This window comes from Rissa tridactyla, chromosome 9 (genome assembly GCF_028500815.1).
Source record: "Rissa tridactyla isolate bRisTri1 chromosome 9, bRisTri1.patW.cur.20221130, whole genome shotgun sequence".
NCBI classification, from domain to species: Eukaryota; Metazoa; Chordata; class Aves; order Charadriiformes; family Laridae; genus Rissa; species Rissa tridactyla.
The window spans coordinates 46,402,142-46,429,532 of record NC_071474.1 but is presented as its reverse complement, the minus strand read 5'-3'; the positions used below and the strand labels follow the sequence as shown (position 1 = coordinate 46,429,532).

The window sequence follows — 27,391 nt, the reverse complement described above, 5'->3', positions numbered from 1 at the left end:
ACAAGCCAGACTTCCCTCCCCCCATATTAGCTTAAAATTCAGAGGTGCTGGTGGCCACCATCCACTGTAAATGGCGGTCAAAGGGTGGGAAACTTGTAGGCACCTACAGAAAGGACCTGCTTGATCAGAGCTTTGCAGGCTGTCTCTGAGGTGTCTCCCAGCGATTTGTGTCTCACTCTTGCTTCTCTCTGCCTGGTAGAACATCTACCTATTTTTAGGTCTGGGCAATTATCATTACAGAACTCAAACCACTTCGTTGTTCTGTCTATTTTAGGCTGCGCATTACACGTAGTAATATCATCATTCTCTCTCACAATGCTTGGTTTCTGATCCGTAAGGAATGAGACTGAGGACAAATACAGCAAAACCACCGTGAACTTAGGTGACCTAAATCAAAAACAGGAGGCTGGAAAAGCTCATGCTCTACTTGTGCTGCTTTTTTTGCAGAAATTAGACAGCATCCAGATGGGTTCCATATGTACATACTCTCTCCCTCCAGGGCCTTTTGGGAAAGCCCATGGCATATCGACACATATCCTGCGTAGCTGCTACAGCAGCCCTCTCTTGATGTGGTTTGCTCCCAAAAGCTTGGACATGGTTCTTGCCACCAGGCGCCCACTGTCCCTGGGCTGCATCAGCACCACGTGCCAGCCCAGGACGCAGGGAAGGAGGGAATGGGCTCGAGAGCAGCAACCAGATTCCCATTTCTCATGTGTGGCTCCGGAAGACACTTTTTAAAGTGAAGAAGTCCTGGGGTGAGAGCATGCAAAACCACCACTCAGAGCAGGACTGGAGGGAAAAATCCAGGCTAGTGAAAGCTTTTTCAACCTAACCTGGAGGTTGCATCACATCTGGAAGCACGTGGTCTGTCTGCAATGGGGCATTATCCAGGCGTAAGGTACCACACCACAGCTCAGATTTTGCAGCACAAGCCAAGAATATAGCTAGAACAAAGGACAAAGTCTGTACTTCCCAAAACAAAACCACAACTTGCTCCAGAAACTGTAGAAAGTTACATAAATGGAAAAGCTGATTCATGAGAACAAAAATAAAAGCTTCTCTTATGGATTATAATGCCATTGTAAGTGCATTCATTCAATAATCCAAGGCATAAAAATTTCTTAAACCCCACACCAACAAAACCCAAGTCAAAAGACCCCACTGCATTCAACAATTTTTTTTTCCTACCGGAAGAACCAAACATGAAAGCTAATGTCACCTCCATGTAATAGTAATAAAGTCCGGGAGATAATCAACAGAGCCCAGGGCGCTTATGGACCCAACTCCCACTCCCTTTTATTTACTCTTTGACACAGACTGCAAAGGGAATAAAATTCCCAATGGGAGTCTGGCTTTGAAAAGTTCCGCCAGTAACACAGGCCTGGCTCCTCTGTTTGGTACAGCCCAGGAAAGCAGCCTGCTGAGCAGGTTCCTAATTGCTATGTCGCTGACTGGCTATTGAAGTTCATGGAATTAGTAAGAAAAACAAGAAACCTTTTCTCTATTGCTCCAACGGAAAGAATAAAGTAATACAATCATCATGTGGAAGACACTAATTTAAAAAACTAATCTCAGCCTAATTCTGTTCAGAATTACAGGAGAACACTAAATACAGGATCTCACACATTCACTTATGCTGTGAAAGAACATCGGGAGTTGCAGTAACCCACACAGGCTCCCTGTTTCTGAAAGGCTGCTGAGTTGCCCGCTCGTTCCTTGCCTTGGGCAGTGCTCAGCACCCAGCTGGATGCTGCCTTTGCACTATGTACACGTGTACGTACACTATGTATGTGTGTACATGCACTGTGCACGTGTGTATACACCCGAATGGTGGGACAGCACACACTGCCCAAGGCCAGGACTTTTGTGCCTCATAAAGTACGATGCACATTTGGGAAATGTAATGGTGTAAAGACCACTAACGCCTGGTTTCCATCACCACTGGATGCACACAGGACAGTGTTACTTCCCACCCCGGGGAGATCCAGGTGAGTGATCAGTGTCGCACCATTTCAGGCAGAGGTGTAAATACAGTGCTGTGAACAGCGTGCAACACAAGCACAACCGTCATGGAAAGCAACTGCACAGAAATCAGTTCCAAAGCCTCTTTACAGTTATACTATGTGGTGATTTGGGGTATTTTTCACTTGGTACCTACAAAAGTAGACATCTGCTAGCAAAACTCAAGGCTGGAGTGCATTAAGCAACCCCTCAGTCATGTTGTTGGCATAATCACACAAGTAGTTGACAGAAGCAAATCTGTAAGAAGTTCATCTTTTTTAGTGTTGCACGATATGAACAGTCAAAAACATTTGGACTTAAATGGTACTAGTTCTTTCACTTAAATGTACACAGGATTTGAGTTTAATGTTGCAGCAGGATTTTTGAATGTTGCTAGTTTTACGTCAGACGTGCAATACAGCCAATTCTACCACAGCTCTATTACAGTCAAATTCTAATAAGAAAGATACTAAAAGGCCATAAATAGGTCAAAACTGACTTGCTGCATCGCATCGGATGTCTGTTTAGCTACTTTCCTCCAGCAGTGGCCAAAAGCAGATTCCTTTACCCATTAGTCAAGTATGAGGACAAGTAACATTTCCTTATTTATATCTTCTCAGCTTCTGGCAAACAGCAGTAGCAGCCCTGCCTAATGAAGGCTTGATTACTTTTTAATGTGCTTTAAGTTTACTTTCTATGAAGGCACCTTAAGGATCAACATATTATCACAGCTTAAGTCAAATTCTGCTCTTAACAAATAACACCCAAGTGCTGGGGGAGCGTGTGTGTAGGAATTGTGTCATCCTTTTACACCTGCTTGTCAAGGACTATTGTGGTGCTACCAGGTTTCTAACGCAGAACATCTTATCATCGGGAACACCTGAAGACAATGTATAAAAGTACCATTTAATAAACTTCAGATTTTGTTCCAGGACATGAAAATGGTTCTCTGTCAGATGAAAATCCACCTCTTTTTCTACCGAAGCCACCAAATTCACAAGCAAATCTTTCTCTCTTTTGGCTGCAAGGAAAAGGAGGGTGATATTGCGCATTCCTCTTTAACTCTCCTCCTTACCAGCCACTCCCCAATATTTTTTCAGTCACTCATTTAGCATTTCCTGGCCTGCCAAAGCTCATGTACTACATTGGCAGCATCCAACTTGTTTTGCCCAGGAGTCCAGCTCAGCCATAAGCCTACTAGCCAGATGCACAAACAGCGCTGTGGATGGCTGTGCAGATCAGATGCAACATGACTCCTCGAACCCCCCCAAAAGTTAAACATCCCTGCAGTGTCTGCTTTAGTTGCCCTTATTAATTCTGTAAAGTGCTTAAAAAGAGTCACTATTGCCAAATCAGAGTAATGCAGAAGTCAGGATGCCAACGCTCTTCTCCATAGCAGCCATTGCCTCTTAAAAGACTAGAAGCATAGAAGTAATACAGAACATTATTTCAAGGTTTTATCACAAATACAGATTAACTCTCTGTGCTACAATAAACATGCATGCCTCTCACGTGCTTCACTTTTCTTAAGGAAAGGTTTTCCCAAGTTATCTCTGGCTCCTCAGCTGGAAACACATTCAGAGGTCATCCTGGAGGAAGGAGCTACATGGTTAAACTGAGAACTCCAATACAAAGGAATTAATTTACTGTTGTGATCTGGTTCAAATAACCAAAGACACCCACTCCGTGGGTGCTCATCTTTGCTCTATGCTTATAAGCACTGTGCCCAACGCACTAACTTATACTATCAGGTTATTAATTGTTGTGGGAAAAAGAACCACTATACATTACATGATTCAAAAGTGATCTGATTCTAAATTCAAGGGGAAAAAATAAGGATTTCTGTGTAGTCCACATCATGGTTCTTAGTTACCTGGATTTACTACACCCTGCGCAACACTACTTTTCAATTGGCAGGTAAGCGGCATTCCTACAGAAAGCTTTCCATCTGGCCAGAGACTGATACTAGTGACTAAAGCGCAACAAATAAAAAACCTTGGCTGTGCTGTATGTCTGAACAACTCCCACCCACCCCCCCATGCAATTCAGACAAAGATGTATATACAGTATGAACAGTTACCATATATTATCTGGATTTTTAAACTGTGGTGCTCTTGGCATCCCAATACCCCTAAGCACATTACTGCACTGGCTGATATATAGTGCCTGTGGGGACCATCAGTCACCTCTCCAAACATCCAGAGATTAGCTTTTTATTTGTTTGGGGTTTTCCCCTCTTTTTTTTTTTTTTTTTTTTTTTTTTTTTAGAAAAAAGTTATGTGGAAAGTGACAGCAATGCCCAACGGGATTATTCGTCTGGATTTCAAAAACAAACAATCTCCACAGAGCTAGAGCTTCCATTTTCAGAGATTTTAATGCAAGATTTTAAGATTTAAAATCTCTATCATCATCCAAAAAATAGGGACGTTTGCTCATGGGGTGGCAGCGAGCCTTTTTACACTGTATTTCTGCACACGTGAAACACAAGATCCCCAGCAGCTGGGCAAGGGAGGAGTTAAAACCCAAAAAGTCTCAAGCAGGGGCTGGTAGCACCAGAGCTGTTACTAGAAGAGCCACCAAACCTGGCTAAGTCCATGTTTTTTGTAGACAACCTAACAGCCTGAACACAGAAAAACAGTGAATGCAAATGAAGCTTCCAACTGCTGAACGCTGGGCGAGGTGTTTCAGATCTGGAGAGGTGTCAGACTTACATTTGTCCTCTTTCAAAAGGAAGGATCTGCACTTGATTTAAAACAGGGGGATGCCTGACTACTGCTTAACTCTCTGCTCAGGCCGGGCTTCAGGCCCCTGTGGCCCGGGGAGGAGCGATGACAGCATGATTCCCCCCTCCCTTCATGTGATTTCTGCAAACAGCCCCACCAGGGGCCCTGTTTGATTAAGGATGAACTTTGCACTTGAAGCAGCTTCGCGTCTCTGGGTACTGGCTGGCAGGAGCTTGAAACTCAGACACCCAAACCTCTCCAGCACCAAAAACCTGCTCATCCTCGTGCAGGATCTCTGCCCACGCTGCTCCCAGACCTCACCTCCTCCAGCGCTGGGTCCAGGGCTGGTTATCCAGGAGGGACTGTCGGGGAAACACAGCTCATCGCTGGGACTGTGTACATTTAACCTGCATAAATCAGGGTTATAGAAAAAGACCAACTCCTTGAACTCCAAAGGCTTGTCTCTCAACACGCATTCACCCCTTCTTGCGTCAGCATATGCCTTGGTACAGCCACGTGGAGGAGGTCTAGAGCCAGACAAAGTCACACAACAGTCACACAACAGTATTATTTTGGGGTGTCTCGACCCAGCTCACCATGCTGACATGCAGGTGCTTGTGCCATCACAAGGAAAGGAACAGGGCAGGGAAGGAAACGGGCCAGGAGATGCATGATTCCTTCTTCTGCAACAATACCAACTGAAAGCATATATCAAACCGTGGCCTCAGGCCATTCCTATTCCAGGCCTTTGCTCCATTCATTGCAACTGCGAATATTCATGTATTGGGATTTTTTGTAGTTTCTTTTGTGACTAGACTACTGAAGTTAGCCAAAATAAATGTATCTTGCAAAATCAAGCTTCCAGACCTAAGCCTCCGCTTGTCTTGTTTTAGATGAGAATGTAAAGAAACGCTGATGTATTGCAAAGCCATAGCTTTAACCACGTGCACTGACACCATCCATGAACCGTCGCAGCACCCAGAACTGCCATAATCAAAGGGAAAACACCACCATTACAATACAAAATAAATTGACCCTGGGCAATTTTCTAAGTCAATTTTGTGGCATTTGACTTTCATAAGCCTGAAAACTGCTCGTCTGGTCCAAAACCAACGGACACACAGCTTCCTACCGCAGGAATACAGGCTCCATTATCTCGGTTATCCGTTAACAAAGCATAAGCAGCAGCAGAATATGAACTCCTCATTTATCACGCACAGTTGTTTTCTGCAGCAGACTTGGAGCTTGGCAGGCTGTATTTCCCTGGACTCTAACGTGCTCCTAGTCACAGCATCGAAACTCTGCACAGGGTTAAATAAAAACAAACAGATCCGCTCCTCCCAAAAAACAGCATAAAACTAATATCACAAACATGAGAGCGCCAGGAAAAGCAGACAAAGGAACCAAACACACACTGCATTATCCTGCAGCAATCACGAGGCTTCCAAGACTACCATGGGAAGGAAGCGCAAACCCCAGCGCCTACTTAACAAAAACTTCCCCAGGGTCTGGAATGAACTTGAGGTGTATCGGCCAGAGCATCTCCAGCAACTCCACTTATCTGACCAAGGTTTAGGGTTAGCAGGAAAGCAGAAATCTACCAACAAACCTGTTGTCACAGCTTCTGAATTTCCCCTCATTAATCATTACTGACATTCACAGAGTTAGTTGTCTGGCACAACTCAGGCAGAACAGCAGAGAACTACAAGCTTCAAGAAACCTCATCTAACATTCCCACCTGCGCACTGAGAAAGCCTTTCGGGTTAGTGCCAGTACTAAATGCCTGGTCCACCTAGTCCATCTCCACAGGGAGGAGATGCCGTCCCACCACTGACGGACCTGGGAACAGCCCCACAGCCACCCGCTCCCCAGCCACCAGCCAGCATGTGGGCTCTCCAGTACCTCTTCATGTCCCCTTTTCCAGGCAGTGCCAGCCTGGTTAGCCATGACTGAAAGTGAAGTTGTTTGTGCTCAGCCCTTCCTTTGGCCCTAGGATGCTCAATGGGCAACTCAGGGAGGACCCGAGCACAGAGCAGCCTCCAGCAACAGCCTCTTCTCCTGTGTATTGCCGGTGTCTCTACAGCCTCAGCATCTCAGCAACCTTAGCCTCTCTGCTGTGCCCCCTTATCTGAGGCATGAAACAAGTCTTGGGAAAGAGGAGCTTTTGCTATGTGGAAGAAAAAAAAAAAGTTCTAAAGTCTAAGCTACCTCTGTCACAGTCTTCTTGAACATATCTGAATGCACCCTTCGCCTCTCAGACCTTCCTTTCCTAAGTTGTTAGTTAGCAGGAAATTTTTTTTTTCAAATCACTGCTTATTTACTTTGTTATTTGGGTTAGGGATCATTTCTGGCTGTTTCTACAAACAGTATCAAAGACACCGCAACCCAGCCTCATAACCAGGCTTTAAACACTGACCATAATGCAATTTAACACACAGAAGACTAATCTCCAACAAGATAATAAGGCTCAGCATCACATGAGTCACAGAAAACTCTATGGAACATGATAAATTTCTAGACGTTCAAAAGTTCTCAATATGTCTGAGAAAAATGGGGGAAAAGGCACTGAGGGTGCCATAGAAAACCTGTCTGCTTGCTCTAGAAACTTTCAAAAGGGCTTCAGCCTGAAATGCAGACTCCAGAGTCTTCACTGCACTTGGCTAATATTTACCAGGGAAGCAGCCTGAGAAGACAGCCTTAGACCAACGCGCGCCAGAGACAGCAGAGGGCTACAGTTTGCGGTGTTTATTGAAACAGCTGCTAATGTAATTATTTTTCAGGATCTGTGGATTTATGGTGGCGATGAGGAGCCCTGCATGGCAGAGAGAGTAGAGAGGAAAAACATTTTTTGTTTTGTTTATCTGAGGAGAGCTGAACTCTGGTTAGGAAAGGAGTTAAAGGCACAGACAAGTATTGCATGAGGCTCCTGTGGTTTGCAATAAAAAGAAGGTTTATTTCATGTATGGTTTAGCACACAGAGAGACTAAATTAACTGACAAGACTAAAAGTTTACAGCATTAATTGTTGTTTCACTGCCTTTATACTGCCAGGCATTTATTATCTTTAAATAAAAAACTACTTTAAGAGGAAATATAGCATGACCTCAGGGATCCTACACTAAATCCAGGTGCTTCTCTTCTGTATTACTTTCTGTCTTCGAAGAACTCATATAGCACAGACATTATTTAGCAAAAGAGTCTTTTTGATGTCTGCTATTCTAAAACTAAACCAAAGAATTTTTTTCAAGAGAAGAAAGCTTTTTTCATGAACTAAAATACTTACATATCATAGTACAAAGGAAGAGTGTATTAAGAGAAAAGCTATGGATTAAATACAAGTTTTCCTTCTCTTTCCAGAAAGAGTCAGGCTGTATTGAGAACAGTGGGTCAGTACAGCCACGCCAAAGCATCCTGGAGACGAAAGATTTAACAGATGATAGTCTGTATCGGCACCAGCTTTCAGACCAGTTAATTTGCCTGGGTAACATTTCAAGTGCTTATCATCCTGTGGGCGCCCCTTCCCCCTTTATTTTAGTGCAGACTTGGACAAAATATTGTAACTTCAGTAACTGTGTCTGTGAGGGGGGGAAGAGAGGGAGGTTAATAGAAAGCTTGCAAGAATTGGCCACGTTGCAGTTTCTAATACTTTTGGTAGCTGAAGCAATACAGGAATTGGCCAATTTCTGCTTGCAGTAGCCAGGAAGGCCAACTCCTGGGGGTTTGCTCTCAAGAGGGCTTCTCAGCAGACATCCTGCAGTCACTCTTTACAAGAATTTAAAAAAACTGAGCATTTTCCAACACAGTAAGGTCTTTCCCATCAACAAGCTATTCTCACCCACTCCATCACTGCAGCCCGAAGGGGAGTGCCACCTTCCACCCTAGACCAAGAGCACTAATCCAGATGCTGCCCACGCCTCAGTGGATGGCATGGCCACTGACAGAGCCACGACTTGGACGTCACTTTGCAGCTCCCCACTGGCTTTTCTAAGTTTTTTAGATCACACTTGTCACCATAGTATCTGCCTTTTTTTTTTTTTAAACCACAAGCTTCCTTCTGCCTCTGTGTAAGCTAGCATCCGCATGCCACAATCAGAAACTAAGACAAATACACGCTGCATTTTATTTTTTTAAATATTAAGTCCCCCAGCTGTTAATTTACTGTAGGACGGAGCTCTCTAGGCCTGGGCGAGCAGCCAAAATAGCTTCATTCCCCTGACGTTCTTCAGTCTCAGCCTAATGCTTGACGTCTGGCAATGTGAGGCGATGGCTATCCTAATGCCTTCCAAGCTGCTAATTTTGGTCCCAAATCATTATATGTAAGACATAGCTGCCTGTCCAGCTGCTCCTCAGTTTATACAGGTGTAGATTCCTGGAAGGAACATTCCCCAAGATTGCTTTATGGACCTACTTTGATCTTTTCACAGCACGCATAACTCAAACCTCAGTCATAGAATCACAGAATCTTCATGGTTGGAAAGGACCTTTGAGATCATCAAGTCCAACCATACAGACACAAAAAACCCTCTACAATCTCTGTCACTAGAGCATGCCCTGAAGTGCCAAATCTACACGTTTCTTAAATACCTCTAGGGATGGTGACTCACCCACCTCCCTGGCCACCCTCTGTGGGTGAAAACGGAGGCTCTCACAGCTACCTCCTGGTACATTTTAATGTGGGGAAAGGAAGCCGAAATTTAGAAAAGATTGCTCAAGTACAAAGGTTCCACGGACTTAGCCACCAGAACCATGAGACTTGCTTATCTGCATTACAGGGTGGAAAGGAATTTCTAGTTCTTAATCAGGATTATCAGGTCACTAGTAAGTTTGTAAACCCGCCCCTTTTTATCTTTTTATTTCTACTCACATATATTCTATGTCCTGCCTAGGAGGAAAAAACCTCAACATCTATTATCTATTAATCAGCTTCACTTGAACTTCCTTTCTGTCCATGTCCACTGAGAAAGTTTTGGGATGTATTTTTAATTCATTCACCGAGTTATTCTGCTCCTCTCCCATTCTGCCAGTTGCTCTGCAGCTGCTGCTCTGGCCAAGTACATTTGCAACATGTGCACAGGAATGATCTTGGATAAGCAGCATTAAGTATTTCCTAAGGAGTAAAATCTTGTCCTGCTGTAGTCCATGGCAAAACTCCCAGTGACATTAGCATGGCCAAAGGTTCATCCCATGAGGTGAATACAGATGTGCCATTTAAACCTGCCTGGAAACTACTACTCTCATAAAAATGCGGTTTGATGTGAAAACTACTGTTATTTTCCCCAGAGGCTGCCTGTGTTCTGTTTACATTGGGCTTTGCCAGTTTATTTTCACCTATGCCTAAGGCAGTAGGGGTTTCTGATGCACCCACCTTATTACTTAGGTCTAAACATGATGTACGTCAGCATCTGCTGTTCATGCTGCAAAATCATGTTGGTTTTGGAATCACCTGCTGTCTGTATCACCAAATGCTGATGTTTCATATGTAAGAAATGTCGAGATTGTGACCGGTGACAAGATGCATGAGGAACAGCCATGTTCACTCCTGCAAGCTCTCATTCTCATCTCCCTGCCCGCCCAAGAGCCCAGGAAAATGAGTGACATTTCAGTTTTGATTAATGGAAACCTTTCCCCAGTCTCACCCGAGCACGGTGTCCAACTCAAACCTTGGACAGACAGGCTGTATGTCACCCGGCAGAGCTTGCTTCATGCTGACTCCCCCAGTTACTAACACCCCAATCCTGATCTGAATCCCACAGTGCGTTTCATTATAAATAAAATAGAAGATCTAATGGCAAGTCTTCCCCAGGCAAAGTCTTACTCAACATCCAAGCCTTGAGATTTCAGCGTTTATCTCTCAACAGAAAGTTTTGAGCCTGCCAGCAGCTACTGCGTAACAAATAGCTTCATACAGCATTTCTTACAGCCTCGTCCTTGGCTCCTGAACTGAACTGCAGGTGTTCAGGAGGAAACCAAAAGCAGAATTATTATTAACTTCTGCTTCCCCCCCCCAGTTTCTAAGATACAGGGGACAAATATAGTCAAAAGTTCCTCTCATATCTACAGTCTCTCACAGCATCTCAGAGCTTGCAAAGCAGAGAGGTAAGATTTCAGTCACATTGGTATGTCTGAATATAAAACAGATACAGAATCTGTTTACATTTCAGGGGAAATTTCTAGTTACACCCAAATGTCCACAGTCTTCTAATACTTTTACAATTGCAAGCATTTGTAATAACCACCAAATTAGAACCAAACCAACATGTCCCAAACATGGACATATATTCTTTTCAATCAAACATTTTTCCTGGACATAGTTCTAAATTTTTAAATGCAAACTGTTAACATAATTTTGGGAGAAGAGCCAATTTCATCCAAGAGCAGAAGAACAGCTTTATTGGGTTAGATCCAACACTTGTCTACCCCAATATCCTGTCTCCACCAGCCACGGATCCCAGGGAAGAGAACGCCAACAGATTGAGCGCAGAGGGCTCTACCACATTATACTTTCCCAGACTCCAATAATCCACAGTTTTGAGTCAGAGGTGTAGTAATTATGTTTAATAGTCCTTAATAGACTTTCTCCCTTAATTTGTCTCACTGCTTCCTAAGCCTATACAATTTTTGCCATACACTATGTTCTCTGGCAGCGACTTTCTCCATTAAACTACATGTTGTCAAACAAAGCACTTCATTTATTCTGAACCTGCCACCTGCTAGTCTCACTTGCTCTCCCCAAGTTGTTGCATTACGAAAAGTTATGAATGATCACTTCCTATCTGGTCTCCCATAGAACCATAGAGTTGGAAGGGACCTCTGGAGATCATCTAGTCTAACTCCCCTGCCAGAGCAGGGTCACACAGAGCAGGTGGCACAGGAATGCATCCAGGCGGGTTTGGAATGTCTCCAGAGACGGAGACTCCACTCCAGATTCCACCACCTCTCTGGGCAGCCTGGGCCAGGGCTCTGCCACCCTCAAAGGAAAGAAGTTCCTTCTCATGTTTAGGTGGAACTTCCTATGCTTAAGTTTGTGCCCGTTACCTCTTGTCCTGTCACTGGGCACCACTGAAAAGAGCCTGGCCCCATCCTCCTGACACCCACCCTTGAAGTATTTGTAAGTGTTGATAAGATCCCCCCTCAGCCGTCTTTTTTCCAGACTGAAGAGACCCAAATCCCTCAGCCTTTCTTCATAAGAGAGGTGTTCCAGTCCCCTCAGCATCTTGGTAGCCCTTTGCTGTCCCCTCTCCAGCAGTTCCCTGTCCTTCTTGAACCGGGGAGCCCAGAACTGGACACAGCACTCCAGGTGTGGCCCCACCAAGGCAGGGCAGAGGGGGAGGATGACCTCCCTCCACCTGCCGGCCACACTCTTCTTGATGCACCCCAGGATGCCATTGGCCTGTTTGGCCACAAGGGCACATTGCTGGCTCATGGTCACCCTGTTGTCCCCCAGGACTCCCAGGTCTCTTCCCACTGAGCTGCTCTCCAGCAGGACAGCCCCCAACCTGTCCTGGTGCATGGGGTTATTCCTCCCCAGGTGCAGCACCCTACACTTGCCCTTATTGAATTTCATAAGGTTCCTCTCTGCCCAGATCTCCAACCTGTCCAGTTCTCTCTGTGTGGTGGCACAGCCTTACGGTGTGTCAGCCACCCCCCCCCCAGCTTTGTGTCATCAGCAGACTTGCTGAGGGTGCACTCTATCCCCTCATCCAGGTCATTGATGAATATATTGAAGATATGTCACGCCTGACATGATTTGATCATTTTTCATACTTTTTCAGCTCTTTCTTTCTCTCTTGCAGAATTCTACCTTATTTGGTTGTTTGTCCTATAGTGATCACCTCACCCTACTTAGTAACTTTTCTCACTTCTTTGTATCATTTAAAGACAACAATTCCAGTCTATTAATACAGACCCACCGCAGATTTATACAGTGGTAATGTTTTTTTCCCTTTGCTCTCTCCCATCCTAAAAATTCCTGACATATTGTTTCCTTTTTATGAGCACTACTATGATATTTTTGTAGAATTACCTAGTATAGCTCCAAGACGTCTCTGCTAAACAGTATCAGTTTAAACCTCACTCTTGCACAGGACGACGATAGTTTCTTCCCACTTTCCCACTTGGGACGGCTACAGCAGGCTGCTCTCACACTGTGCAACCTCGCCTCACCAACAGCCTTGTCACCTCGCTCTTTCTCCGGATTGCTTAGGATGCAGCACAGATCTCTGTAGAATCTCCTTATAACTTTTGCATATTGCAAAAGCTGCCTATATATTCCGAAGTCTTGACTGTTATTTGGTTTATATAACTGGTATGTAATTATAGAAGCCAAAAAGAAAAGAAGTAATAATCCTTTCCTATTATCCCACAGCTGCTTTGTTTCTTTATGAAAAAAATATTTTTAACGCTGACAAAGCTTGTCCACAACTTTCCGGAAGTCCAGGGATTCAATATCAAGGGATCACCCTTATTCATATGCTCAGTGGCTGTTCCAGGTAACTCAGCTGTGAGGCCCAGCTTTCTTCTCCGCCAGCGTATTGATTCTTCCCTCTGTTCTGTCTCTATCCACGTGTCCGCTGGGAAAGAGTCTAACAAAGAATAACATCAATTTGTCCAGCACAGGAAGACAGCTTGTGGCTTCTAGACTTCCCTGAGATCCTTTTTTAAACCACTGCTGCCTTTGGCTCTTTTCGTCACTCCAACACCACAGCAATTCAAACAATAGGTCCCCCCCAACTATTAGGTAATAGTTAAAATTTTACACTCGAGCACCTTTAGAAACTAAAGCAAGGCAGTATTCACGTATGGAAAAAGATCCCTAAAAAACCTAGACTTCAGGTAGCTTAATTAAAGAAATTAAATCACCACATCCACTTCTCACAGGGGAAACTAAGTCCACCAAGAAGAAGTACTAAGTCAGGATGCAAAGACTACTTTAGCTGTATCCAGATGGCATTAACTTTAGTCAGTCTGCACTGCGATGTTAACCCTTCACATTTTCTTCTAGTAGCTTAAACCTCGGTCTCACTTTACTACCTTCTGAACTTCAAAACATGGCCTTAACAGTAAGCTGGAGATGCTGTCCTGGAAAGGACGTGCTCCTGGATGGAGGGTTTTTTCTGGGACAAGTAATAGCAGATAAGCATTACAATTAAAACTCTTTCAGGCTTGATTAAATATCTGACCAACAAATGTACTTTAATCATAAACTGATTTTCTCCCCTGAATGCGTCTGGGGTTAAACAAATGTCCTTAACATTGTATTTTCATGTTTGAGTAGAAACATTCTTGAATAGCATAATATTGATATAAGTTGTGGATTTGGTTCAGGTTTCCAGGTCGCTGATTAGTGCCAGGAACTAAGATCAGTGGCTCCAGGGCAGCAGCTCAAGGGTTGGGGAGCAGGAAGAACAGCTACGCAGGGCAGAGCTCATCTGTCTCTGGCTACGATAATGACGCACCCTTAGCTCTTCTTTTTATCATATAGGGGAATATTTTAGATCTGTTTTGAGCTTGAACAGCTGAAATCTATCAATGTTTGTTTAGTTCCATTTGCCTCCTCTCTCCTCAATTCCTCCTCTTCTGGGAGGAATAAGAATAACCTTGCAGAGACTTGTTTTTGGCATCCTCTGCTTGCTACACGCATGCCAATTCACTGACTTCTATAATTTTCTGAGTGTAACTTCAATGCCTCAGGACAAGAAAAGTTTCTTGCTCAACTTTACAAATATTTATTAAAAAAGCACAAGTGTTTAGCACTGACATGACACTGTATGGATCGTGTCTCGAGAAGCGCTGCGGTTCAGGGTTCAAGCAAAGCCAGTGCAAGTTGACAGCGTTCAGCTTCTTCCACAAAGTCAGCCTTGTCTCCCCAAGCTGTGCATGAGAAAGACATAATCCTGATGAACCATCTCAAAATAAACACTGTCATACCTGCATATACAATCTACAGATATTCTCAGAAAAAGCCTTTCCCAGCCTTAACTGGGAGTGTAATTTCCCATCTTTCTTATGCTGTCAGAAAACTGTTTTTACTTAAGCACAGTAGAATGTTTTTTATTTTGATATATTAAAACTATTGCAACAACTGCAGCCAATTTAATCTCTGGCTCTATTAAAAATTTGAATGTAATATTTTAAGAAAAATATTTGACTTATCTACAGTTTGGAACAATGACTAAAAAAAAAACCCCACAAGGCAGATGGAACGCATCCTAGCTAACTGCCTTGCTAGATTCGCATTATGTATTTTGTCTTCCACCCTGAGAGCTCTAATTCAGAACAATTCATACCATTTTATTGAGAGAGATTAAGTTTGGTTAACACTGGGTATCCAAAAAAGTACTTCATGCATACTATGTTTACACAAGAGACGAGTTTAAAAATCAATACCAAGCCTACTAACAAACCACTTCTCACCCACAATAAATAAACTGCATGATCTAAGTATCACAAAAATATATACATATATACATACACTTGTGAGACTGTTTTTAAAACTACAGATGCAGCTTATTTTCCCCAAAATATGTGGATTTACCTAAATGTGCATCACATTACAAAACTACTTATAAAAGATTCATATCCTTATTTTCTTCTCATGTTAACTGCAGTTACATGCAGCGCTGTTCGGACCGAAGGAAGTTCATCAGCAGCTCCGGAACGTCTGCTGCCACTGCTCAGGGCTTCCGGGATGACAAATGTGACCACACGCATCCGGGCTTTGACAACACATTTGCAACCTTGAATGTGACTGCAGAACAAAGCACAGTTATTATACACACTGATAAAAACGCTGGATGCAAAGAACCACCCTGTGTAGCTGCACTCGCCTTCAGCAAGGCTTAGCACGGAGCCACCTCCTCCTACAGCCCTGCTCCACTGGGGTGTCCAGGCAGCAAAGCACCAGCCCCTCAGAAACCTCAAAGCAGCCAAACAACACAGAAACAGAAAGCCCGCAGACTTTACGCATTCAATCTTAGGATGGTGATATTTGCTTTTATTGTGATAAGCAAAGGAAAAAGGCCCTAGAGGGAATTAATTGCAAAATATATTTTTTTTTGTACAATCTCCATTTCTCCATGTATTACTTCACTGGGACTGCTTCAGAAGGATGAAGCAGCTTCACCAGCCCTCACAGAGCCCTGAGTTGTTGACAGGGACAAGAGCTGGTGGTTACACACCTCTGCTCATTTCTAGTTGCTCTTATCCAAAGCTGTTCTCCCTCAGTTGCAACCCATAATGCTCTAGAAGGCACTTGCCACTGGCTATGTATCCCCAGCAGCACCAGAAAGTGTGCCTGTGCCTTACTGGGTTATGTGGAGGAAAAGAAAAGCGTAATTGTGAGCAAATGTTCGCTCTCCAGACCACAGGCCACTTCATTTCCTGGTGGGTAGGGAGGAGAAGACCTAGATCCTTTCCCAAGCAAGAAAACAATACAAGAAAAACATGAAACCCCCCACATCCCTAACTTTGTGAATGAAAAAATAAACGAAAATTTCCTTTCCTCTCTAAAACCATCCCTAGACAGCAGCAAGTCTAGTGTGTATCATGGGACTCTTGACACCGATTCTGGAGATCATCTCTTATTTTCGCCATGTCTGCAGTCGCTGTAGGAGACAAGGAAGGAAAACCACCCACGCAGCCATCAAAACAAGCAAGGCGGGGAGAGCCTGGAGAGATGGAAGCACAGACTGTAGACCACAAACACAAGGAGCCCGGCTCCAAGGAGCGGTCTGGACACCAGGGGTTCAATGCAGCAGTTTCCACAGCCCACAGCACTGGCAGCAGCACATAGGGAGCTGAGCCCACCATCTCCAGTGCTGGCACTTTACTGCCACAGCCACAGCCCTCAGGTTTCATCCATGCTCCTGTAGCTTGCGGGGGGACGTCAGATGAACGAACACAATTCTCTCAGACAAAGTCCATAGTCAAGAGCGATGCAGTTGTTGGCAACAAATGCACACTTATAAGACTGAGAAGAATGTAAACAGCTGGCTCCTTTCCACACAAGATCAATAAAACTGGCAATCCAGTTGCCTTCAGGAAGACGGTACACAAGTGTTTCTGGTGCTGCAGGAAAGCTGGGGCAATTTCTTACCCAAAACCCCAAGAAAATACCTAAATGCTAATGGAGAAAATCACAGACTGCACTTGTGCAATTCAGCTTCTTCCCTCCTTGTATCCTTTTTCTTCCAGGAGCAAGAATCTAATTACTCTTTGGCCTCTCCTCCTTTCGCCTCTTGAATAGAAGTCTACAGTCAAATCACTCTCATAGCCTGCACAGTCCCTGCTTGAGTCAACGCTTGGGTGCTTCTCAATGCGGCATTTGCGTCTCTCATTTTACATTCGTAGCCTCCAACGCTGTCTCATACTAAGTAACACTGTTCACTTCAACTGTATGTCACAGAGAAAGACTCTTGGACAGAAGCTACACAAGCACATTCCCACCTTTGGTGTCTACAGCTCATCTTCGTAATTACAATCCCCCACGCATCCTTGCCCCAGCCCACGACTCACCAGTACAGCTTTCACCCTGAGAAAGATTAAAGAGAAAGGGCAACTTTCCATACAGGACTTCCAAATATAGCAGTAAACTGGTGCTGAAACTATTACATTATGATTTCTGGGGTGAAATTCAAGTAGGAAGCCAGACCAAGGCTGCGATAATCATATTTTGGCTGAGTCCTTAATTATAAACTTCCTGAATATTCAATTATCTCTACTTCTGAGGACCATGGCAATGAACCACCCCAAACCAAAGTCACCTTTACCTTTACCATACAGAGTATAAAGCAAACCCCATGATCAAGTACAAACAAAGGACTTTGCAACCAATGAAACACACCAAAGATAACACTGAACAATAACTCCTAGTGCTGCAAAACCCATCATGGGGCAGTCACACTTTCCGCTGTAACACCCATACCCAGATTCTGAATGACACAGGTACACAGGAATTCAGTCAACTTCACCAGAAATCCCTTGAAACATACTTGGAAGATGCCTTTGCTTAGACATGAGCTTCATACAATATTTTTCCCTCACAGATACATCTACTGAATATAAACTTTGTGGAGAGCAGTGCCTTGGGTAAACATTTTCTATACTATGATGTGGCAAATTATACTGCATAACAAAGTATGACTTTGCCAATAAAAGACCACAAAATTTGGGCACTTCCAAGACTTACAGCCCCAGGCTGTGAGGTGTGCAGGAATTTCAACCCTTTTTCCCTTCAGTGGGAGACGATGCTCTCCAGAGTCTCACAAAAAGCTTTGCCAACTTACAGAAAACAGGGAAGTTGTTTTCTAGAAAGGAGGAGATTTTATACTTATTTCTGTTTTGCTTCTACTCAAGCAAACTAGCCTTTTAAAAACCAAAATAACACAGTGCCGGGCGTCACTGACAGTACAAACCCGACTTAGCAGGAGTGAGAGCCCTTACAGGGCTGATGTTAGCCAGTTCAGTTACTTCACTGGAAACAGCTTTGTCTCTGTTCCATCTCTCTGTAGCAACCACCTCTGATGTGGATTTTCCATTCCCCGAGTGGGTTATTTCAAATTCAGCACCCGGAAAGGCTCCTCTGGTCCTCCAAGCAAAGCCTGTCTCACCAACAGCTTAAGACCCACAAAACTGACTCGTTGCCATCGAGCACATTTCCCTCCGGATAGGTGCCTCTCTGTCTTACTTTAGGTGGAAAGATCGATTAAAATTCTTATACTAAAAAGAAAACAGCCACCCGGTGAGGTACTGGGCTGATCCCTGCCAACAGAAATACCCTCGGTGTACTCAGTAAACTGAGAACGTGCAAGTCCTGCTCATTACCACAAGATTACTTGAGCTGCACTAGCTTTAGACACAGGCATGAGTACATGAGTTCATACATATATATATACATGTCATAAAACTGGCAATTATGTGCATGTAACCTCAAATTCCACAAAAACAGGCTACACCAACGCTATATTTAAATTCCACAGTCAAGGATGCACAAAGGAGCCTGAAAGGCAGCAGTAACTCAGAATTGAGCCTTGTAACGCATACAATCCACACAAGGACGAGACAGCATTGCAGAAACCACCAAGCTAATAATTAAAAACCTAATTAAAAACAGGAAAACATAGTCAGGATTGAGATCAGTGGCTGTACCCCTGGAGCTTAGTATCACCACACAGACAGAAATCAATAACTGCCATTAAGAGGTCACTGATAAAAATCTATAGCAACTGAATCAGTCAACTTGAAACCTATTAACAGCTGTATTAAAAAGAAAGAATTACTTTTTCAATTTGCTAATGACCGCTTCTTTCCTTCCAGATGATCATTTTGTATAAACTCAGCAGAAATCCCTTTGGACCCCCCTTATGAATGAACTACGATTTCAAGACACACTCCGGATCAGCATCAGATAATTATGTGCTTTTCACAAGCAGCACCAGCACATCGATATCAGCATTGATATCAAGATGAACAAAAATGACATGGGAAGAGAGCGATGGCAGGGACACCCAAGGTCCACACTCCTGTGCCATCTGCACTCTGCCACTACAGGGCTCAGCCTCTGTCATTAGAGCTAAACAAGGGGTTACGGCATCGCAGCCACCAACAGCAAAGCTTACCAACGTGGTATTTTATCTGCTGAAGACAGTAGATCAGTGACTGCACTCAACTGGAGGAGGAGAATTTTAATCTTCTGTACATCACTGTCCTCTGAAAGTTTGGGAACCTGCACCTGAAGTACACAGCCTAACGGTGACATGAAAGGTCATCGCATCACCACAGCTTAGTCTCTTTATCTACTTGCAGTAAAAGTCACTGATCATTAACTGCAATAGCTGGCATTTTCTAAGTCTCTGGCATTTTGTAGGTCTCCGGCACACTCATACTAAGGGTGACAAAATCCCCTGAATTTTAGAGTCGGAGCATCTTCCACGCAGATCAAACAGAAATCAGATGATCCTGAGGACACCCCTGCTACACCTGAACCGAGGCACAAACCCCCAATATTTTTGTTTGTTTATTTTCCTTTTGAAAAATACAGCCTTTTGACCGAGCTCTGCCTACAACACACCCGGGCCATAAGAGGCAAAACCCAGTATTCCCACACAGCCAGAAACTGCAGCTACTGGGATGCCAGCCGCACACGCCTGCCACCATTAATGACTCGATGTGAGAGGAATAAACTCATCGAAAACGGAGACCGACACGATAGGTGACATCATTTAGAAATAAACTTCAAGAACAACAGCAGAAGACCCCAAACAGCGTTGGTTTTGCCTCGCTGGAGCAGGACGAGGGGTGTGAAAGCGCCACCGGCTCGGCCCCGCTGCGGCCAGCCCGGGTGTGGGAGCGGGGCAGGCAGCCCGCAGGAAAAGCAGAGAAATCACCGAGGAAAATGTCATTTTATTCTCGACGGGCGGCTGCAGCACACACACACCTCCCTGCGAGCGCTGGATGCTCCTCTCGCTCCGCCGAGGGCGGCGAAGCCCGGCCGCCCCAGCCTCCCCTCACGCCGCCCGCTCCCGGCGACCTGAGGGGAGCCCGCACCCGGCCCGGGCCCCCTCACCGCCGCCCTCCCGCCCGGCACAACTTTCCCGGAGCGCCCCTTACCGCCGTGGAGCCGGAGGAGGAGGCGATGTAGACCTTGATGACCATGCTGAGAGAGGAGGCGGCGGGATGCGGAGCCGGGCAGGTGTGGGTGTGTGTGTGCGAGCGGCACGGGCCAGGCGAGGCGCGGGCTGAGGCTGAGGCTGAGGCTGAGCCGGCGGCGGGCGGGAGGGAGGCGGTGGCGGGGAGGCCTCGCCCCGCCTCGCCGCGCTCACTGGGCTGCCGGCCCAGCCGTCATCGCCGCCCGGCCCGGAAGAGGGAAAAATGGTTAAAAAAAAAAAAAAAAAGAAGGGGGGGAAGAAAGAAAGGGGCGAGGCGAGTTCTCGATGAACCACGCGAGAGGTGCGGGGGAGGGGGCGCCCGCGCCATGGCGGCGGGAAGCCCCGCTGAGGCGAGGCGGGGGTGCGGGCGGGGCCGCCGCTTCAGGGCGGGGGGTGAGGAGCGGCGGGGCGGCCCCTCCATCCCCGCGGCGAGGCGGTGGCGGCGGGACCGCCATGGCCGCGGCCGCCGCCCCTCAGGGCCGCCGGGCCGGGAACGACCGAGCTGCCCCGAGGCTCCGCCGTGATCGCTCCCCGTCCGGCAGCAGCTTCCCCTCGGCCCTGGAGACACGCCATCTCCTCCAGCCCTGCCGGGGGTGCCTCTGCCTCGCCTTGGCCTGTCACTCGGAGGGGTGACAGAAGGTTGGGATGGGCAGATGTTACTGTGCGATGATACACTAGAATTAAAAATTTCCATTTAAAATATATTCCAGCGTGAAAGTGGCTTGTTGGCCCATGCCAAAAGACTGCTTGGGCGTCCAGTCGAGTGCTGTTCAGCATGGATGTCATGGTTTTGGGCCAGACTGGCCACGGAGATGAACAACAAATGTTCCCCCCACCTCTCCGGGGAGACCTTACAGCCCCTTCGAGTGTCTGAAGGGGGCCTACAGGAAAGATGGAGGGGGACTTTTTACAAGGGCATGTAGTGACAGGACAAGGGGTAATGGCTTCAAACTGGAAGAGCACAGATTTAGATCTGAGGAAGGAATTCTTGGCTGTGAGGGGGGTGAGCCCCTGGCCCAGGTTGCCCAGAGAAGCTGTGGCTGCCCCATCCCTGGAGGGGTTCAAGGCCAGGTTGGACGGGGCTTGGAGCAACCTGGGCTGGTGGGAGGTGTCCCTGCCCGGGGCAGGGGGTGGCACTGGATGGGCTTTAAGGTCCCTTCCAACCCAAACCATTCTGTGATTCTGTGATTCCATGATTCTTCGCCTTCGCATAATTATTACAGTGCATCTTCCATCAAAGGAACACATATCACTACCGCTACAGTGGGTCTGCCTGCTCCTGAGCTGCCCCTCTGCTTCCCTTCCCTCTCCGGCTCGTGTCTGTGCCATGGACGGGGAGTTCTTGCTCCTCTCAGCTAATGCAGGAAACTGGGGCTGTGCAAAAGGCCCAAAGGGACACTGCCAGCCATCATGCACTGCAATTCCACGACATAGTATTTCATCATTTGTATTAATTAGGACTGCTGGATGAGACCTCGAAGAGTTCTTAATTGTTATAGTCATGGTGACACGTTATTGAGGGAAATTTATATTCAGACCCTGTCTCCCAATTGCCTCTGATACTCCAAATATTACCTTAGATATATTTCATTATATATTCTGATAGTAACTTCACAGAAAATGGAAAATACTTACGGTGATAAACATGGCAAGCTGAAATTTTACCATCTACATGCTAAGATGAAAGAAAGAGTTTTGTTCTGCTGTTGGCAAAAGGGGGGAGGTATTTCTGAAATGATTTTTCCAAACAAAATAAACCTTCCTGTTTCAAATGATCAGGTGTTTTTTCAAACCACAGACATGATTTTTAAAGAAGCCTGTTGAATTGACAAGTTATTATTGAATTATTGAATCATCACCTATATTTGTTTTATTAATTTGCCAATAGTAAGTGGAAAGGGAACTGTTTTGAAGATGACATGCCTAATTTTGATATTACTCATGATACTTATCTGAGTGTTTGAGACTGTCATGAGATTTATGTATGTTTTGAAAATCCAATAAACCAAAATTTATTTAGGATGGTGGTACACAATAAACATTCCCCGGTTCAGGGAATTTCAAAATTTAATAAAAATAAATGGTGTACTTTTTAATCTCTTTAAAACAAACCAAGTTAAGTCCAGGAGATTAAAATTCTTCCAGGAATGTTTCTTCAGATGTGTTTGTACAGCCCCCTTCACAGCTGCTAGAGAAATGCACTGATAATTCCCATTTCCTCCGAAGCACCACGCTGTGTGCCAGTCTGTAATCTGATTCACGGCAAGGAACACTAGAGGTAGAAACCGCAGCTTATCAGAAAGAATGAAAAAATGCAGGTGGAGAACGGGCTAGATAGGTTTATTTGAACTTTGGGCTCACTTGTCATTCTGCTGGCTGGCTGCCTGCTCTCTGGCCAGCTCTCCTCTCCTCCTCTTAACGCGCTTCAGCTCCTCAGAGTCGAAATTCTTCTGGAGTGAGCTGCACCTTGTCTTCCTGCCTGCTAAAAAAACTGGCATAATCATTGCTCTCAAAAGTGCACTTTAGAAGGCATTTTATCTTCATGAAAGAAGATTTATTAAGTTAAGAGCAATACATGAATTGGGTATTATTGAAACGACCAGGTTTTCTTGACTCATAATAGTAAATTTTCTACTCTATTGGCAGAAAAGCACAATATTTTCTATTCCCAGGCTACTCATGTAAAATCCATGGTATTATTTTTGTTTTCACTATTAAACAGTTGTGAAGAGTTTAATTATCCTTCTCAAGGTAGACCAAAACCTGAAACAAAATTAACAAATTGACATTATGCTTCCAAGAGGAAAATCTCCTGTTTTCGTGCAGCCAACAAAACAATCTGTATATAACACTCAGTGATGATTGTTATCTCCATGATTCCTTTGGGCACCTGCTGTAGCGTGTCTTTGTACAGGGCCATATTGTCAGGCTGCATCTTTTATTCCTGTCGCTGGAAGGAAAATGAAACCGTTGAATTTTGGTTGATATTATTTTACATATTATAAAGCAGCAACATGGGGTAAGTGGCAGCACTGCTGCTGGCTTCAGTGGCAGCAGGAGTATCAGTGCTCCCCGAGGGAGAGCCCAACGGATTGGCCACCCCAGAGTCATCCAGGGATTTCAGATAAAAATGTTGCTGGTAACGGCAAAGATCTTCTTGCTTTTTTCTTAAACCACAGACAAGGATGGGGGCTTCTGTGTACTGGCAAATTAAGCTATTTTTTAAAAAAAGAAATGCAGTAGAATCTCGCAGTGAAAGATATTCTAGTAATCAACTGCAAAATCTCTCTTGTGCAAAAGGTCAGGAAGCACATGTTCTCCAAATGCTCCACAGCTTCTTTGTAACCACGGAGAGAAATACATCCAGAATTCAGCTGCAAATATTTGGCTTGTAACATGAGACTGTGCCAGGTTTGGTTCTCTGATGGTGCTTGTGCTGTTGCTGGAGAAGGTGATCCAGATCTGTCTCCCGAAATGCAGGAACGTGTGACCGGTAGGAGATGTCAACTCAGTGCTCTCAATAGGAAATCGGAAATCTATTCTGCATTTCCAGCCCTGGCCTACCTGCCTTGCCAATCATTGGCGCCAGAAGGCAAACGGTGACTCTTCTGACTTCACCCATGCTCTGCAAGAGCCGTGTCCTGCTGCACCCCTGCGTGATACTGATTTATAGTGGGTGGAAACGCTGCTCCCCTGCTCCAACATGCTTGTGGGAAGGGGCGGGGGAGGCCAGGAGATCTGCTTCTCCTCCTCCTTCTCGTTTGGAAACAGCAAGGCTGGGTTTCCTTGTTTTCATATATAATTGTGCAAGACACAGGGCGGTTGGTTGCATGAGGAAGTAAACCATACTGCACAGAACACGGCACTCGCTGTTACTGCTTTTAATCTCTCAATTACCTCTACGATGGAGGTAATTGCTAAAGTCCCCACCTGGAGTACTGTGTCCCCACCAGGATTACTGTGTCCAGCTCTGGGGGTCCCAGCATAAGAAGGACATGGACCTGTTGGAATGGGTCCAGAGGAGGCCATGAAGATGATCAGAGGGGTGGAGCCCCTCTGCTGTGAGGACAGGCTAGGAGAGCTGGGGGGGTTCAGCCTGGAGAAGAGAAGGCTCCGGGGAGACCTTAGAGCCCCTGCCAGTCCCTAAAGGGGCTCCAGGAAAGCTGGGGAGGGACTCTGGAGCAGGGAGGGGAGCCATGGGACGAGGGGGAAGGGTTGTAAACTGAAAGAGGGAGATTTAGATGAGATATTAGGAAGAAATTCTTTGCTGTGAGGGTGGTGAGCCCCTGGCCCAGGTTGCCCAGAGAAGCTGTGGCTGCCCCATCCCTGGAGGGGTTCAAGGCCAGGTTGGACGGGGCTTGGAGCAACCTGGGCTGGTGGGAGGTGTCCCTGCCCAGGTCAGGGGGGTTGAACTGGATGATCTTTAAGGTCCCTTCCAACCCAAATCATCCTGTGATTGGATGCAGAGATGTGTGCCCGTGCGACACAGAACACAAACACGACTCCCGCGCTGACGCTGCCCGGACCGAACGCATCCCTGGCCGTCACCACGAGCAATGCTGGAGGCAAGAGTGGGATCGAAGCAAGGCTGAGGACACCTCCCCTGAGGTGACAGCAGCGGTGTGCACCTTCGGCGGCACTTCGGGTCCCCTGACGAAACCCGCCGGTTCCCACCCCCGCGCGCGGGAGCGGCGTCACCCGGCCGGGGGTCGCCCCCTGCTGGCGCACGGCGGGGCCCCGCCGCGGGGGGACGGACCAGGGCGGAGCGGGGGGATCCGCGCGTTGCGGGAGCATCGGGCAGGTCCCCCCGCAGGCACCGGCCCCTTTGGTCAAGGCTGGATTTTGGTTGGGGCGGCAGAGCATGGCTCCGGATGCAGACTGTAGCCATCAGCTTGATTTCAGCTTGCAAATAAAGGCAGAATATGTGATTTTAAAGTGGTTAATAAGGCGATATTGTTCTGGCAGTGCAGCATTTATAGAGCCGAAGCTGGCAGAAGTAACTCTGCTGTGGAGACCTGGGGTCATCCGCCTTTGTGCTGTGGTTGGGACCAGCAGCGTGCTTCCAGAGTCATCTCCCAGCAGCAGGAGCCGTGCCGTGTCGTGCCGTGCCAGCGTCGGGCAGCAGCCTTGCAGCAGGCTCCTTTGATGGCATTCGGATGAAACCAAGCTGGAGGGTGACTCCGGGTACACACAGACTGCACTGCAGCAGCTGCGAAATGCGTGGCGTATGGGTCTTCTGCACCGGCTGTTTTGCTTTACAGGTTTGTTCCTATTGCACCCCACTACCTGCCAGAACTCATCTGGGCAGGTATGCCAAGCCTTGTCCAACACAAAGGCCAGACAGCCCTTTCAGATATTTTCGACAGACTATATTTTATGCATTAAAAAAACCCAAAAAACCAAAATAAACTGAAGCCAGAGGTGCCAGATAGCCTAAGGGCTGGAGGTTCTGCATTTCTCCTCCAGCAATTGCTTTGCAGCAGCGGAACAACCCCAGCAGAGATCTCCGCTCTTGCCAGATGACCTGCTCAGCGAGCACTGGGTATCAGCAGCCAGAGCCCAGATCCTGGTCCGTCTCCCTGCTGCCACCTGCACGGCCAGCCTGGCTGCAAGGTGATTATCCACAGCAGTGTTACAGGGCTCATGGTGTCATTGTCACCGTTGCCTGCCCCTGACACCTTCCCGTCCCTCTGCTGACTGATGTCCAGAAAGGGGCTGGCCATGCACAACTTCCCACTTTGGGTTTAATCTCTCCTTTTCCTGGTGCTCCAGACTGGCTGTCCATCCCCCCGGCTCCGAGCCTCCAGCCAGCCCTGGCTCTGACAAGCCCTGTGCGTGCTCCTGAAGCGCACTTAGTTATCCTGACGTACCTGAGGGAAGTACCTGGAAGGGAATACTACAGATACCAGGATTTCAGCCAGAATAACAGGAAGTCACTCTTTTAATGCTGCTTTAGCCAGTTTGTTCAACTGGGCATTCTCAGAGGGCTGCTGGCCTGAAAGGCAGAAGACACAATCCAGAAGTCTTCCGACACCCTTGCCTGGTCCCTGGCTCCCCCTGACTGGAGACCCAGACTGCACAGAGCACATTTTTGTGCTCTGAACACTAAATCCTGCCTTCCCTGAGCCTGTCCAGCAAGAAACCTGCAGTTCCTGCTTGCTGTGAGCTCAGAGCAAGCTGAAAGAAGGGGAAGTGGAGCTTTGGTACGTGATGCCTGCTATGCCATTGTTTGGTGACAAGTTTTTACACACTGGGAGGTAGCCCGTGCATTCACAGTTGCGGGGGGCTTGCGGTTTCCTAGGACCAAGTCAGCTTTGGCCAAAGGGTCTGCTTCCAGGCTTGCTCTCCCCCTTCCTTCTCCTTCTTGTTCTGGGGCATCTTCAAATGGCTGTTGGAAAGACTTATTTAAAAAAAAAAAAGCGCTAAAGGTAGTGTGGCTTTGTAAAACTTCACAGTGCTCACTTGGTCACAACCCTCTCAGGTGCTGAGCCTCCCCAGGAATGGGTTTTAAAAGCCAGTGGCATCAGCCATCTCCTAAGGCCGTGTGTGGAAGCAGGGTTAAAGGCTTACAAACTTCTGCGGGCACGGTGAGGACCATCTGGCAATGGTTAGTTTGTTATTATTCGCTTTGTCGATTTATTCTAACCCTTACCAATGCTGCAGCGCGAGACAGATCCTCAGGCGAGCTTGTGAGTTCCTGTCTGGGAACTTCCCCGGCCTCCTCCACAATAAACACAGATGCAAAAAACTCATTTGGGTTTTCTGCTCCAATGTTGTCTTTTCTACATATTCCTTTTATATCGCAATAACCAATTCGTTCTAGAAAATGTCTTTCAGGCTTCCTGCTCCTGACGAGATTGAAAAATGACTTACTATGCTTTTTAAGTCTCTTTACTAGGTGTGTGTCAAACTCTGTTTTGTACACAACAATTTTTACATTTCACTTGTTTATAAACTTTTCTGTTTTCCTCATGAAAACACAAATCCAACTTTTTGAAGGATGCCTTTTGTTTCTGATAGCCTC

The 27,391-nt window shown here is 46.2% G+C and overlaps 1 protein-coding gene across 1 annotated transcript in view; it reads right to left on the bottom strand.

Moving 5' to 3' along the window:
• The window catches only part of SH3BGRL (SH3 domain binding glutamate rich protein like), a 38,302-nt gene extending 17,752 nt beyond the window's left edge, over positions 1-20,550 (bottom strand). The window contains exon 1 of the mRNA XM_054214921.1: positions 20,330-20,550. Within this exon, the coding sequence (XP_054070896.1) occupies positions 20,330-20,374 (45 nt within the window). The 5' untranslated portion in view covers positions 20,375-20,550. The remainder of the gene's footprint in view (positions 1-20,329) is intronic.
• Positions 20,551-27,391: the final 6,841 nt, after the last annotated feature.